The following is a 15,193-nucleotide window of genomic DNA, read 5'->3' on the forward strand; positions in this document are numbered from 1 at the left end:
AATACAACTCATCGCACTCGTTGGCCGTATCTCCAATCACACTGTCCAAACTCAGCTTCCTTCAATGACTTCCCCTCTTAGGATATCCGCTGCAATCTTCTCTGCCAACGCGTAGACTGCGCTCTGCGGGTGCCCTGGCAACAAGAACGGAAAGGCGCTCGCATCCACAACTCTCAAGCCACGCGTACCGAATACCTTCGCCCCGCTGTCCACGACCGCCTCCTTATCTTCCTTCTTGCCCATTTTGCAAGTCCCACTAGCGTGCCATGTCGGTGCCACAGCCTTCTTGACAAAGGCTAGGATCTCCTCATCGCTTTGTGTCTTTGGACCAAGTAAATATTCTTCTCCCACCGTGACCCCCGGCATCGCCTGCCAGATCTCGCGCTGCCGTCGGATCGCCGCGATCGCGACTTCCTGGTCTGCCTTATGTCCGAAGAAATTGGGATCGATCTTCGGTAAGTCAGACGCGTGAGAGGAGTTCAATGAGACGCTTCCTCGGCTGAGGGGCGCAACCATGCTGGTGCCAAGCCAAGCGTAGTTGTGTCCATCGACAGGATCCTCCGTCATGTAGTTGCGTTGAAGACCAAGTGCAGCGTTGGCGGGCAGGAATTCTAGTTCTGGCCAATCTGCAGGGAAGGCCTCGTCCAGTGCCTTGCGGCTTTCTGCCGTCATCGATTGACGTAGGTGGGAGGGAATCTTTTCCCAGCCGATGAAGCCGGTGGTTGGGATTGTGAGTGGGCCAGCGGCATGATTGTTGTAGGCTTCTTGGGCGGCGACCATAAGCGCAGGGCTATTAAGAGAGGCAGAGATAGTGGGGACGTTAACGCGGAACTCCGATCCAAACAAGGGGTGGTCCGCAAGGTTCTGTCCCACGCCCGGGAGATCGATTGATACGGGAATATTGAGACTTTCGAGTTGTTCGCGTGGACCGATGCCTGAAAGCATCAGGAGTTGGGGTGATTGAAAGGCCCCAGCCGAGAGGATGACTTCTTTTTTAGCGTTGAGAGTGAAAGTGTTGTTCTTTGCCGACACAAGTACGCCAGTGGCAGTCTGTGTTTTGTCAAGGAGAACCTTCTCGGCAAGGGTATTGTGATAGACTTTCAAGTTCTTCTTATCGCGTACAGATGCCAGATAGCTTGTCTCGGACGACGAACGATGTGCTGATTGAGGGTCTACCGTGAAGGTACCGTATGAAGACCCAATCAAGCGCCCGGATTGGAAGCCATCGATAGCTTTCATCCCAAGCCTTTCCATGGCCGGCTGCACCCAAGTGCCAAAGGGTTCGACATATTTGCCGTGAGATACTTGGACTGGCCCTCCGGCAGGGCTCCATGCATTAGGATCTTGGGTATTAGTGCTGTTAGTGAAGGGCACCGTTCCAGGTGTATAATGTACACTCTTCTGAAAGAATGGGAAAAGATTGTCAAAAGCGTAACTCTCATCTCCCACCTCCTCTGCCCATTTGTTGAGAGCGCCAACGGTAGGTCTGCAACGGTCAATTCATGTTCAAGCACGCTGAACGGAAGACTTACCTATGATGATACATGAAATTCCTAGCTGACGAGCCTCCAAGTGTTTTTCCTCGCGGGTAATGGATGCGTCTATCCTCGGCGCCCTAGAGTTTTTGTGTCAGTACAAGCCTCAAATGCAACCTGCGCAGCAAGAGAACAATACCTTCTGAGGTTCTGTGACGAAACCCCAATCCACGAGTGGATTGAAGTCATCAGGATCAGTGCCGGCGAAGAAGGGACAATATGCCGGGACCACGCTCAAATTGCCATTGTCTTGCTCGTAAAAGCCGCCCGCTTCAATCACCGCGACACTGTGGGAGAACCCTTCGACCAGCCTCGCTGCCAAAGCCAGGCTAGCAGTGCCACCTCCAACTACGACATAGTCAAATGTCAGATCCTGGTCGATCGGAGTGTTGTAAGTACGGGGATCGAAGATGCGTGCTGCTTGACCTTGATGGACAATGGCCGCAAGGACGGATGTCGTAGCTGCGAGGCTTGCAAGCAACACTTGGTTAGAAAGCAGGGATCTCAATTGTCTCATAGACAGAATGGTTTGGGCAAAATTGAAATGCTGTTGTTGGTGGAACTATCAATGAAGGTTTTCTTTGGTACTCTATGCAATGACTTTGAAGTGGCGATGATACTCTGTGGAGGATGGATAGAATCACGGTTGTACGCAGTTTGCGCATCACGAAGAGAATTAATAGTCTCCAATATATAGTTGATGGATGGCAAAGCTCGAGTAGGCAATGACATTGTATAGTAACCCGGTATGATGATGTGACTTCCATGAATAGATATTGCTAAATTATCCGCTTCATTTCCATGCAAAGCATTTGCCATGACCAAGAAGTGTTGTCCGAAGCAGAGCATTACAAAGGCGTTGTGAAAAGAAGCCATTTGGAATGGATTGCATGCCTCGGAAATGTACCCCAGTCACGTGTATGGAATAGCAAATGTTGCGGAAATTTGCGGGAATCGTTCGGATGACTGTGGGAGAACTCTGCAGGCGGAGGCGGCTGAACAAGGCCCTTATTGCCCCTTGACTTCGCGGCTATTGGGAGGCTCGCCGAGGCAAAGCCTTGACTAAGGCTCCCTAAAACTCCGTCCCAATCAACGCCTTCCCTTTCCTCCCGAAGGTTAGGCTCCGCCCGGCGGATTCCAAAATTGAACACTTTTCGTCCATTGCTAGTCTTGCAAGTATTAAACCAATTCATACGTAGCCTATTACTATTCGACTTGATGGCGTCAGTAAATGTCCTTGGTGAAAGGTTGAGGTATTTGACCAGGGACACTCTTCTGCGGCGGTGATTACAAAAGACTTGGTATGTTATGCCAATCTTTATGCTTGCTGCAAGGGTTCAGATGCGAGGAAACTATACTTACATTCTGGAAATCGCGAGGTACTTGCTATCGGTCAGCAGTACTGCCGCCACCTGTGGATTTCATCATGAAATGTCACCTAGCATCCTCTCGTCCATCATATTAAGTAAAATATTGGCTGAGTCGAATGATGTAGGCTGCGAAAGGCTACTGATTGGGTCTTCCAAATAGAGAACCCACTTGTTTCACTTAATGTTAAGATATGGCGATGAAACCATGTCATACTCTTGCTTTGTGCCGAGAAGACGTGCGAACCAACGAATGATTCTGGGATTGTTTTTTCACTAAGATATATTCTTTTGCCCGAAACAATGTGACGCCGTGACGTGACGGAGAGTACATGTTAAATCAACAATCATCTGTGGGAAGACTGATCTGACTTCGCACAGAAAGCACAACATGTCCATAGCGGATTGAGACTTTCCACACTGGCAAACTTTGTCCATGAGAGAAATCTTGTCATGACTCGCGATGCAAACGATACTTGAGCAAAGTACCTTCTGATTACTCTTAGATCATTTGAGTAGCCAGTTGCAAGTGTCAAGCTTTCTTGAATGCGGTCAGGTCAAATAAGCGAATAGATTCCAATTGGCAACCATGAATGTCGGCATGGCTGGCCAGTGCCCATCTATTGACAAAGACATTTCAAGAGCGCCTCGCTCACATCTTGGCTACCTCACCGAAAGGTGTCTGCTCCTGCGGGCGGACACATTCGACTCTCAATGGGGGATGACGCTGAGGGCAACATGCTGATTAAATAATATCTCGGCCGAATTGAAGCTTTTCGTACCTCGTCATTCGGTATTCCTCACCCTCAGCTGTCAAGCCTAGGGCTGCCGTCGGAGCGCTATAAGGACATGGGATCAATCAACCCAAGCATGTTCACGAATATCGGCCCCCTGGTAAAAGGGAAATGGTACTTCAAAAAGGGGCGGGCGACAGGAGTACGGCCCGGCATTTGCCACTGCACAGAAGCTTCCATAAACATGAAGTAATGCCGGCGTACAATCGATCAATTCGGCGTCACAGGCTTGTGGGAAGTGGCAACAGAGGAGGCTGTCATTCTCCCAGCCAAGGTCCAAAATGCGAACGATGTGACCGAGGGGAAGCTCCTCAAAGCTTCGTCACAGAGACGCTAAGATTGAAAAGGCTAGTCCCGGAACAATCCACAAGCGGAAACCTTATTTGGGCGAGTCTCCTACTCTTACGTGACGGACATTGTTTGTTCTCGATGAAAGTATCTAATTGCCCACGAGACCCTGGTGCGAGAGAGGTAGATCATTGCAAGAGCATCACCAAGCTGTTGGTCAATGCCGCGATCTTCGTCAAGCACCCGCGCAAAGACTCCTGTAATGACCCTCGAAATCTGGAAGCATACGTCATGAACTGGCGTCGACAAGCTTCAGGCGATGATGTCTTGAGGGTACCGAGCTAATTGAGACATCATGACCGCGCAATCCGAGGAAACAAATCGTCTCTTGAGCCAAATATTGGATTCGATCAAAGCTCTGGATTACAATCTTCAAAGCCAGAATAAACGACTTGAAGATCTCGAGAAGGTCGGACCATGCTCAAAAGAAGCCGCCGAGGGAGCACCGCAAGCTCGGAGAGTGCAATCTTACAAGTCAACCACTGAGGTATGCGTTGCCTTTCTACCTTTGCCACTATGCTTTCAATGTTTTCGCACTATCTGTGGAGCTGAAGTTTTGCGCCAAGGATGACCAGGACCCGTTCTGTTTCCCAGAGCCTCATGAAGTAATTCACGCCTATCACGCACTTGCGAATGGTCGTACCGAGCTTGGTGAGCAAGCCAAACTATGGACTGCGAAGATTGGAGATATCTGGACTTTGCCTCGAGACCATCGGATTGACCTTGGATTTCAACGATACATGCTAGAGAAGCTGCAAGGTTACGACCTCGCTTTTCGACTCGAAGCCTTGCAAATGTTCAATAATCTGCTGCTAGATACGGAAACGCCTTTAAAGCCAAGATCTACGAAGCGTAGAAATTGGTTCAGACATCTGACAGTTGAGGACAGTTTCCCTAACACACCGTTCTGGACTCATGTGTACACAATTGGTCGAGCAGACTCTAGGGAGCTACATAAGCTAGGTGAGGATGCGGACTCGAGGCCTTTCGAGCAACAAGTGCCACCATCGACGGCTGGACGAATAATTCAACACGCCCCGTGGCAGAGATTGATGTAAGTTTTGCAGTTTTGGATGCTCTACTCGTTGATTCATCGTCGTGATTGTAACGGCTACGTAGTACATTGCAAGGTCTCTCATCGATTGTTCTGAGCACTTCTTCCACTGAATCACAACGGTGGGAGAGACCATACCTCTCATGGCGAGACGTTTGCCCCTTCGTCATGTCATACGACACGAGGGTCCGTGACGCTATCGATCTACATCTAAAGTGCGAAAGACGTGATTTCCAGCCGGCGCCTTCCTTTAAATCTTCAGGATATGGCGAAAAAGAGCGAACAGCGACTATGAAGTTCCATATTACTTTTTATGAAATCTATACGCAGGAGTTGGAAACAAAGCAAGACATTTGGAAGATTGGAGAATTGTACAATGATCCAGAAAAGCGACGGTTCAGGGAATGCTCATGTACAGTAAGTCCTCCCTCCTTTCTTGTCCCTTACAACTGTCCATTTTTTTCTAGCTGATCAGTGCGCACAGCTCCTAGCAATTGGAAACCCTGCTCCTCTTGATATTCATTCATGGCCAGATTCCCTGTCAAGTCCCGAATACTGGACTATTCTCTACCTGACGCCAGAAGGATTTGGAAAACCAATTGGAGCTACTGGGCATATGGATCTTGCAGTGCTCAGTCTCGTTACTAACATGCTCATGAAGGTCACTGACAGGTGGGCCGATTTGGTCGATTTCTTGCGTACACTTTTAGAAAGTAGTAGTCTCTTTCTGGATCCAGTACGCCATGATAATCTTCTCTTCGATAATGAAGACTTTACTAGATCCAGAGAGCAATTCTGGGCGATCAATTGCCTAGCAGAATTTGAGAGCAGTATTTTTGCCAATATCGAGCAATGGGAGGAGTTCCGACGCTACCTCACGCGGCTGGAGCCCTCGAACAAAAAGACTACCAGTCCCTTACGTGACCCAGATGACGAGCTACTTGAAGAGCTACTTGGGAGATCAGACGGCTACTGCACTCGCCTCAAAAGATACCATAGCTTCTTCCAGACCAAACGCGCAGCAACTATTACATTAAGAGACGGGGTCAGCAAAGAGTTCCGGTCAGTATTCGGATAGCGGCTGACGTACTGCAGCTTTTCAATGCCAGCTCTGTAATGGAGAGTAGAGCAGCAACGCGACTTGGCGAAAATATCAAGCTTCTCACATTCGTCAGTGTCTTCTTCCTGCCATTGTCATTCTGTACGGTAAGTGAACCGCAAGTTCTCTGTTTTGGGCGAGCTACTGATCGACATCAACACTCATAGTCAATCTGGAGTATTCAAAACGGACCTACAAGCCCCAGTACACTGATATACGTATGCGTCATCGTTGGATTGGCAACCTATGCTACAGTATTCAATTTGAACTTAGTTGTACGTGCATGCGCTCGAAAGTATAGACGTGTCAGAGATACCATCGTCAACGAAATGAGAGAAGAGAGAAATGACACATGGAAAGCCCGTGGGAAAAGATACGATCATTTTCGACCTGTTCATGAGGAACAGAAACCTACAGATTGGTTCATCCTGCTTTACCTGCTATGGCGAGCTACTGTCAGACCATGGACATATTTCCATCCAAGAGAGTCCACAGACAGTGGCAGATATTCGCAAGAATCAGACCTCGCAAGAACAGGGGCTCTTTTAGGCCCCCCTTGGACTTTTTCGTGGCTACGAGGTCGCCGGGACGAACAAATGCCATATGTAAAGCGAGCAGGGACCGATGATGTGGCCAACCTTTAAAAGGATATCAGTGCAAAATTCGGATTGCCTAATCAACTCATTAGGGATCTGATTGGACCCCCTTGCAAAAGACCAGTACGTCCATGAGTGTTCAAGTTGCATCACTGGGACTGCTGACGCATATGAATCGAGAGAAATACCGCGCAGCGACTGCCAACTGTTGGACGGAGCCAATCTCGGCGTCAGTGCAGCCGATTCCCAGTGGTCGTTTACCCGCTGTCAATGGGCGCGCTGGGCTTGCAAACAGGAATCAGCCTCCTGCCAGGACAAAACAGTCGGCGTGCTATTGGAAGTGGCGATACTGGATCGGCGCCGACATTAGTTCCCGCCAAATGTCAAGGCACCATGAAGGTATGCTGGAAGCCCTTGGAGAAACACTCTCTCGTACACTGCCCTGCCCTCCGGTGACGGCGACCTCAGCAATCTGATAAAGTCTAATCATGGCTTTTGGAGACTGTCAGGGAATCGGATCACGAGCGATCCAATGAGCGGTGTCTCAGCCGTTACATCGGCCCTATCTACCCCGCCATCTAGCCCTTGCATGGCACTATCGACCGCTATGGCATCTGGCTTGCATAGGTTCAGGCGTCCGGGACATACGTTTCAATGCCAGATGTGGTTTATCTAGCATGTGGGAGGTTTTGGCGGCTTGCCTATTGCTTAGCAATCTTTGCAATTCGCTTAGAAATCGTACTGATTGGCGAGAAAGGCAACGGATTCTGTGCTACTCAGGCATGATATCTTCAATTGACGGCGCCGCATTTTGCGTAGGTCGTTGCTGCCTGCTTGCACGGCTCCGTGCCTCGTGCACATTCAATTGGATTTCTTCACCTTGGGTCATGGATCTAGCACTGGCTGCATCAATACAAAACGGCTGGATTTCCCCTCCAAAACCATTCAAAACAATTCTCATTGACATCTGCACCATTTGAAGAAATAGAAATCACGAGCACGATCTCACTAAAATGCCGCACATCCTCATCTTCGGAGCCACTGGCACAATTGGTGGCGCACTCGCACACTACCTCCTCAGCAGCGGGCAGCATACGGTCTACGGCCTTGCAAGGTCCCCAGCCAAAGCGAAAGTACTCGCAAAGCAGGAGATCATCCCCGTTCTCGGCTCCATTGCCGAGCCTAAAGGTTTCCTGGATCTTCTTGCCTCTCACCCCGAAATCAGCGTTGTCGTCGACGCGGCCGCCGCATATGGCGAGAGCGCTACAATAGTGGACCTTCTCGTAACAGCGGGCAAGAAGCGACTTGAAGAGTACGAGAGAGTGGGCGCACCTTCGGGCCCCAAGTTGGGATATGTTTATGTTTCGGGGATGTAAGTCGTGGTCCAGGGGCAGCTGAAAAAACCCCCCACCCAGCTTTTCTATCGCACAAATAGCCCACAGTTCACTATATACTGACACTACTGTTCCGACTAGGTGGGTCCACGGCTCCAGCCACACTCCTGTCTCCGACATGGACGCCCTGACCGGCACGTCCGCCGCCGGTAGCCCCCCCGCCAACATGGTAGCCTGGCGCCCCCAGATCGAACGAACCATCCTCTCGCCCGCCACGCGCGCCGTCCTGGACACCGCAATCGCCCGACCTGCGTGCACTTACGGGAGCGGCTCCGCAATCTGGGGCGCTCCCCTTTCCGCCCTCCTGAAAGCCACAAAAGCCAGCCCGCAGCCCCCGAGCGTGCAGATCACTCTTGATCCGCTTGGTACCGCGGCGCTGGTCCATGTCGAGGATGCAGGCGCTGGGATCGGCGCGCTGGTGGAGAAGCTGCCGTTGTTGGCGGGCACGGGCGTCTATCCGGTCTTTGACTTTGTGGGGCAGATTGAGAGCGTGAGGGCGATTATGGAGGGCGCGGCGAGGGTATTTGGGTATAAAGGTGTTGTGGAGCTGACGGGGGTGCAGGAGGGTGATGTGCTGGGCGAGGCGCTTAGTTCGAGTGTGATTGGAGATTCTGGTAGGGCAAGGGGGTTGCTGGGTTGGGAGGCGAAGAGGAGGGGGTTCTTTAGTGGAATTGATCTGTATGCTACGTCGTGGCTTGCTGGTACCGAATGATCTGATCTAGACAATTCGGATTTACATGCTTCCGGGCCGGTCATAGAAACCATCTCGGCAGGCCAGAATCTGGTCATCCAGAGCCAACATTCGTTCATTTCGATTGATGTCTAATCCTCCAGATTGGGCTTCTTCGCTTGCAATCCATTTCATCAGCATCTAGACTAATTGCCGCGTCATCAGCGAGAGTAATCCTGCCTTGCATAAAAGGGCGATGATCTCGTGCTGCATCTGGAGGGGGTAGTGCACACTCTTATCTATGACACCCTTCTTCTCTAGAAGTATCACTCTGGACTTACCATTACAAGACCTATGGGCTGCCACACCTCTCTGGTCAATTCCACCTTGTCCAAATGACCAACAAGCTAGACTTGATGATTGAGTGTCTGATTCAGCATTCGAATAGTGTTGCTTTTATATAACCTGTTTACTCTTATACAGCCTAAGTAAAAAGGGACGTCGATCTCCGTATTTACATTCAGCTACGATAGGCTGCAATACCTCAGTTAAAATGCATTATGCCCAAGGCCAACCTTTCCTTTCTCGGAGGCAACATTAGATTGATGCTTAAGATATCTTAGTTTCAGATGACTTGCCAGTCTATTTGATTGATCAACAACTCGAACAGTTGATCGATTTGTCCAATCTGTGAAAGAGGTGGGACATCGGCTGCGATCGGCTTGGGCTGATACGTAAATCTGCCTCGCAAGGCTGAGGATTTTGAGAGGTTTTACAATTCCAGGGAAAGAACAATCATCTTGAATAACTCAAAGTCTTCGAGATCGCGAATGTTAACATTTAGAATCGCCCGTTTTCTTCAGGCATTTGGACTTCAAAAGGCATGGCCAACGCAGAGTCCAGAGAAGTCGACGATGATCCCTTCTTTTATCGCGCCTGTTTGCGATACGACATCGATCCGTCGAGAGGTTCTTACCTCGCCAGTACAGATCTCTCTGAATGGTCCTCTGATGACTTATGCCGAGTGCTTCAAAAGACTCATGGTCCTACCGCCACCGCCGACATAGTGAGTCGTCCATACTTTTGGCAAAGGCAGAATTGGGTGAGGCCTCCCAAAGACCTGATTCAACGGGCCGCGGAGGAAAAAATGGCGCTTTGCACAAATAGATCAGGTGAATGGGACGCCCGCGCTGACGGATACTTTGCAATATCGGATGTATGGGCGGAGGGTCTGTATGCAGACCCCAGCAACCGGGGCTTGCCTCGGGCAGTTATTGAGCAAGTTTTCGAGATGATAAAGCCTCTCGACGTAGAGTGGATATGGCTCGATAGTTTGTCGGTGCCAGGAGGCCGAAGGTATTTGTCATTCGAGGAAGAATTGGTGAGAGAAAAGCTCATCAACAACATGGGATCTATCTATCGCGGGGCTGTCGCTGTAGTCGTATTTGATAGGCTGACCATGAGTCTCGCATCTCAAGACCCTATCAACGTCGGTATCACGCTGCTTTTTAGCCGGTGGTTTAGTCGTATATGGACGCTTCAAGAAGCCAAGCTAGCTTCAAGGGTTTTAATCCTCACCAAGGTCGGCTTCACAGATCTCTTCCATGACATTGTCGAGCCACTCAAAAATACCGGCAACTTTCCTCATGAAAAAAGCAAGATTGACCAATTACGGACAACTCTTAGCCGTCTCGTTTCTTCCAGGGGCTTACCGACATCTCTTCACGAACTCGTACTCCTATCGGCACATCGTAAAGCTCGTAATGATCTGGACTTTTCGCGCGCTTTGTATGCATGCCTCGGTCTTGATTGGATAGAGACCTTCAACGAGGAGCAATCAACGAATTACATACTGGAGAATCACAAAGAGGAAGCTACACAGCTGCTCGGAATGCATGGCTCTCCCCTTTTGAGAAATGGCTATTCATGGGCTCCACTTCGATTCCGAGGACTTAAAGGTAAGTTTATTTCAGGTCTGGAATGGGAGGAGAATGGCATTCGAGGCGACTGGTGCTCATACCGTGTACGCACAAGTCATGAGCGGAGATCTGCGAGTTTACCACGCGAGTCTGTCCTGGAGCTTGAGCTTGAGAGCGACCCACTTGACACAGTGGTTACCGTCAGTTGTGCTTTGAGCAGTGAAGAGAGACCAGAGACAATTCAAGGTTTTAAGGATGCCATTTGTGATACAAGGGCTCTCCTACTTTCGCACAACGCCCTTGACTGGATCAAAAACCCTGTGCAAAGGGGCTCACGACAAACTGTGTTATTGACAAGAAATGAAGACTCAGCAAATGAAGCCTTTATCTTCATGACAGCAGGCGTGATAACATGTGATAAGCCAGCATTAACACACGAAGAGAGCTGGTTGATATACCACAGGAGTCCTCTCAGTAATCCCCTTGATTCCTCAATTGGTGATCTTGCCTTACTCGAAGGCCAGATTACTGAGCTTTGCAGGCTAGGACTAGAAGCTCGGTTGACAAGGCTTGATGCTGAAAGATTTGCATCTGTACAAAGCGCTGTGGATACCTTTATGGCTAATGGAATGACGGCAATCCATATCGTATGTACGACAGGCGATGTTGACGCCCTGAGGATTCTGCTGGATGCAGGAGCATCTATTGAGATGCGCGAAAAACACTTCGGCATGACACCGCTTCAAATTGCTGTCGCTGCACAGCGTATTGAATGTGTCGCTGCCTTGATCGATCGAGAAGCTCGACCCAACTTCGCCTCAAGCTCTGGACAGCAACCTCTAGCACTGGCGGTCATGCATCGCAACCTCAGGATTGTGCGGCTTTTAGTCGTTGCTGGTGCTAACGTTGATATCGTAAACGAAAGGAACGGCCGTACGCCTTTGCATACCGCTGTTGGGATGAACAATGCCGCAGTGGTCAAAGTCCTGCTTGAATGTGATGATGCTGAGGGGGCTCTGGGGCGAGCAGACGAAAACGGCTACCAGCCCTATTGGCTTGCTGTCCAGGATCCTGATGGAGATGTTCTTGCGCTGATTGCTTCAAAATGGAGCGTTGGTCAAGAATTCGTTGATAATGTCCGCCGTTGGCATCGGTTCTGGCATGTAGTTGCTCCATGTGCACTGTCATTCAGCATACCTCTGGCATTAGTACTAGACATCGCAAGTCTACTTCTAGCTCATAGGGGGAATTGATCTCTAGCTCCGACATGCTGAGAGAGTACAACGTGATCGGCCACCGCACATGGATGGCAATGGTTCTTCTATCAGGTTATTGGTCGAAATGGGTGCCAGTCATAGTTTGGCAAGTAGATTTCTTCATTCGGCCTGGGTGCGCTCGATACTACGAACACGTACAGGCCATTGATCACTTCCATTGGACAACGGATACAATATTCTTGAGTAGACTGTTGCCCCCGCTCTTATGGTTGGCTTCCTTCACGCTAAGGAGACTTCTCCCCTTCTACATTTCAATGCTTGCCTCAGGAGGTCTATTTCACTATTATCGCAGACAGATCGTGGGCCGTCAACTGTACGAAGAAATGCGATCCAATGAGGCAGGTAGATCTCCTGTAACCCGCATGCTTATTGTCACTGAAGGCTTCGTGATAACCTCATGCCTCACTGCTGGACTGTATTTGTGTCGGCTCGTCGGCTGGCTGTTGAGTTTGCCGACATGGCATATCATTCTACACTGCGCTTTGATAGTCCTAATTGGGACTGTGAACACGATCTGTTTTCGACCTCAGCTGATAGGTGAAGTGGGTCATCTGCATCTCCGACGATATTTGCCAATTCGACGTACTGTTATGATGACACTGTCACTCGGAATAACGCAATGGATATTTCTTGTTTTGTTCTACTTGACCTACTGCGATTCTCTCCTTGGAGGAGAGATCTTACTTGTCAGGGTTCTAGGCTATAGTGGAGAGTATGTGCATACTACACGTTTGCTCTTGCTTTTTCCGATCGGCTTCCTCTGCCACACCTTAACGCAAACTTACCACATGGATGCAGAGCTACTGAGGAGAATGCGAGCCATCCAGCAAAATTTGGGTTGGGGAAGTTGGATTTTTGCGCATTCATTGATGGGCGCAATGGTTTATGCTCCTGTTGTGGCTGCCTTTTCAGTTCTCGTTGGCATTGTGAACAATGCTAGCAAAACCCTTGGATGGAATATTGACTAGGATCATACGATCGTTGTCTTCAACACCGAATGAAAGCCAGCATTTAAAACCGGAAGCTGTTGAAACAGAGGCCACTGTCTACTTTCATATTCCATGAAGTTCCTCGATCAGCTTGGAATTCCTGGTGAAGACGGATATGCTTGATTGGAGAAGACGACAAAGGGGATTTTACGCGCTGATCATGCGAGATGTCCAAGGAAATCAATATTTCATGCTATTCGTACGTACACTCCCGTAGCCGATCTAAGTAACACTTTGACTCAAATTCAACGTACCGTAGGTATCAGTCACTTCGTGGAATCCAAGAATATAAATCCCGGTGTATGCAAATGAAGTTTCGATCTTCCTGAACCTTAAGAATCATTATCCCCCTTTTGATGCCTCTCAACACCTAGAACCGTCGCTACAAATTTTTAATGATGAGCCTCTCCTAGGTAATTTGTCTTCGTATCCTTTCTGTAATGCAGTGCGCCTCCAATCAAGCTGCGAAAGAGCAATAGTCAACGCTCCATTTGCTCTTCCACCCAAGATCGAAAGGAATAGGAAGCGTCAATGAAATCACGCCGGAGAAGAGTTCGTGGAAACAAGCAAATTTAATCTATAAAGCGGGTACGAGACCATTCAACGAGAGACAAAATGCGTCATCCAAATAATCCAGAAACATGGTGAAATGCACGCTCCTTCCCAGCAGCCCTCAACCTTATCACCCCCTTTTGCCAAGACAAAGCTCTGTCACTCAACCACTTTTCTAGGCAAAGCAGACATAGCTGCTAATGCGATCATTGAAATCCCACTCGCCATCTCCAAGATCATTGATGCCAGGGTTGACGATATTGTTGATGAAGCCGGAGCCGGTCTTGCAATTGATGTCACTAGCGAGTGTCCGTCAGTAATCAGATACTTGACACCCTTTTCCCGAGAAAACTACGGATGCTCAGTACTCACTTGAAGACGTTGCAGCTTCCCCTATCAGGGCCCAGGGACGAAATAGAGTCGTCGAAGCCATTTCCGAGATTTACTAGAGTGTTGATAGGATAGATTAGCTGGCGTGTCTTGGATGCACGACATACCTCCCCTCCCCTCCACCCCCTTCTCCTATTCTCTAAGGAACCCCATGCATAGTGTTGGGAAACGAAAAGACGGTTTGTGGTTGGGAACTTACGGCAGAGGCCCGAGGGCGAAGACAACGCCTGGCAAGGCCCGCTGAAGTCCTTGTCTTGGCAGACGAACAGGTTGACGCTCGCGCCATCGAGAGGCTTAGGGGAGGCCGCTTGCTCTTTAGTGGGGATGACGGTGGCGCCGACGGCGGGCGTGATGTAAGGTGCGCTCACGGCACTGCTGGGGGTGGATTGTGGGACGCCCTGGGCCATGGCTGCCAGGGTGGCAAGGATAGCGGAGGCGAGCGTTTTGGTCAACATTTTGGATTTGATTGGGGGGGGGTTGGAGGATGAATGTAGGAGGTGGGTTTGGTTGTGGGTGATTGGGATTTTGAGTTGAATGTCGTATGTTGAAGATGTAGGATGAGTTGGATAGAGAAACGAGGGTCTCGAGGTCTCTTTTGTAGACTGTTTAGATCATATGAAGGCTATCAATACTGCCTTGTCGGTATGCCGTGATGAGGAAGGACCGATTGAGTTCTATCGGGTCAGAATGAATCATCAAACTACGTCGAGTAGCATGTCAGGGCACTCGAAAAGTAACATGTGGAGTCTTTGAGCCCTCGCTTGTTCTCGCGTATACTCGCTTCGGTGTCTTTCCCAGCCTACCAGGTCTGCTTCTCTGCTCAACAACGAGACAGTTTTTGGACTTTATGGACAGGTTAAGCTTACCGTACTGGTTAATCCCCTCGCTTGTATTAGAAACTTGAGGTACACGGTACTTTCTGTCCGCCATTGATGAGACGGAGTAGGAAGAATGGGTATCTGGGCGAGAATTGCTGGAATAGCATCCGCCGGTAATATATTGAGCCTCATACCATGGAAGCGCCATAGGTCAAAATAAAAGAAGCCTCTTATAAAACTCTCTCTGGGGTGAAGGATTTACCTTCACGCTTCTACATCCGCAAAGCTCATAGCGCTACTGAGAGTGACCTGTTCTCTTTAGAATTCAGACGTCCGCGAATTAGAGGGGCGTAGGCGAAGAAGAGTAGGCACATATTCAGGAATGAGTAGA

At 49.5% G+C, this 15,193-nt stretch overlaps 6 protein-coding genes across 6 annotated transcripts; 4 read left to right on the forward strand and 2 right to left on the reverse strand.

Moving 5' to 3' along the window:
- Positions 1-51: 51 nt before the first annotated feature.
- KY384_009191 (uncharacterized protein) lies at positions 52-2,354 on the reverse strand (the record flags this gene model as incomplete). The annotated part of the gene is made up of 4 exons (XM_044817677.1): positions 52-1,486; positions 1,533-1,615; positions 1,675-1,997; positions 2,156-2,354. 4 exons carry the CDS (start codon positions 2,352-2,354, stop codon positions 52-54), a joined length of 2,040 nt encoding a protein of 679 aa, XP_044664830.1.
- Positions 2,355-4,339: 1,985 nt separating this feature from the next.
- KY384_009192 (uncharacterized protein) lies at positions 4,340-5,102 on the forward strand (the record flags this gene model as incomplete). The annotated part of the gene is made up of 2 exons (XM_044817678.1): positions 4,340-4,531; positions 4,611-5,102. The coding sequence occupies 2 exons, from the start codon at positions 4,340-4,342 to the stop codon at positions 5,100-5,102; spliced, it is 684 nt and encodes a 227-aa protein (XP_044664831.1).
- Positions 5,103-5,266: 164 nt separating this feature from the next.
- KY384_009193 (uncharacterized protein) lies at positions 5,267-7,163 on the forward strand (the record flags this gene model as incomplete). The annotated part of the gene is made up of 3 exons (XM_044817679.1): positions 5,267-5,515; positions 5,583-6,160; positions 6,938-7,163. 3 exons carry the CDS (start codon positions 5,267-5,269, stop codon positions 7,161-7,163), a joined length of 1,053 nt encoding a protein of 350 aa, XP_044664832.1.
- A 643-nt stretch (positions 7,164-7,806) lies between these two features.
- Positions 7,807-8,899, forward strand: KY384_009194 (uncharacterized protein; the record flags this gene model as incomplete). Its single annotated transcript, XM_044817680.1, has 2 exons — positions 7,807-8,165; positions 8,269-8,899. 2 exons carry the CDS (start codon positions 7,807-7,809, stop codon positions 8,897-8,899), a joined length of 990 nt encoding a protein of 329 aa, XP_044664833.1.
- An 841-nt stretch (positions 8,900-9,740) lies between these two features.
- KY384_009195 (uncharacterized protein) lies at positions 9,741-12,029 on the forward strand (the record flags this gene model as incomplete). Its single annotated transcript, XM_044817681.1, has 1 exon — positions 9,741-12,029. One exon carries the CDS (start codon positions 9,741-9,743, stop codon positions 12,027-12,029), a length of 2,289 nt encoding a protein of 762 aa, XP_044664834.1.
- Positions 12,030-13,769: 1,740 nt separating this feature from the next.
- KY384_009196 (uncharacterized protein) lies at positions 13,770-14,439 on the reverse strand (the record flags this gene model as incomplete). Its single annotated transcript, XM_044817682.1, has 3 exons — positions 13,770-13,893; positions 13,967-14,039; positions 14,184-14,439. 3 exons carry the CDS (start codon positions 14,437-14,439, stop codon positions 13,770-13,772), a joined length of 453 nt encoding a protein of 150 aa, XP_044664835.1.
- Between the last annotated feature and the right edge of the window lie 754 nt (positions 14,440-15,193).

This window comes from Bacidia gigantensis (genome assembly GCF_019456465.1).
Source record: "Bacidia gigantensis strain McMullin 20006 chromosome Unknown scaffold_268, whole genome shotgun sequence".
NCBI classification, from domain to species: Eukaryota; Fungi; Ascomycota; class Lecanoromycetes; order Lecanorales; family Ramalinaceae; genus Bacidia; species Bacidia gigantensis.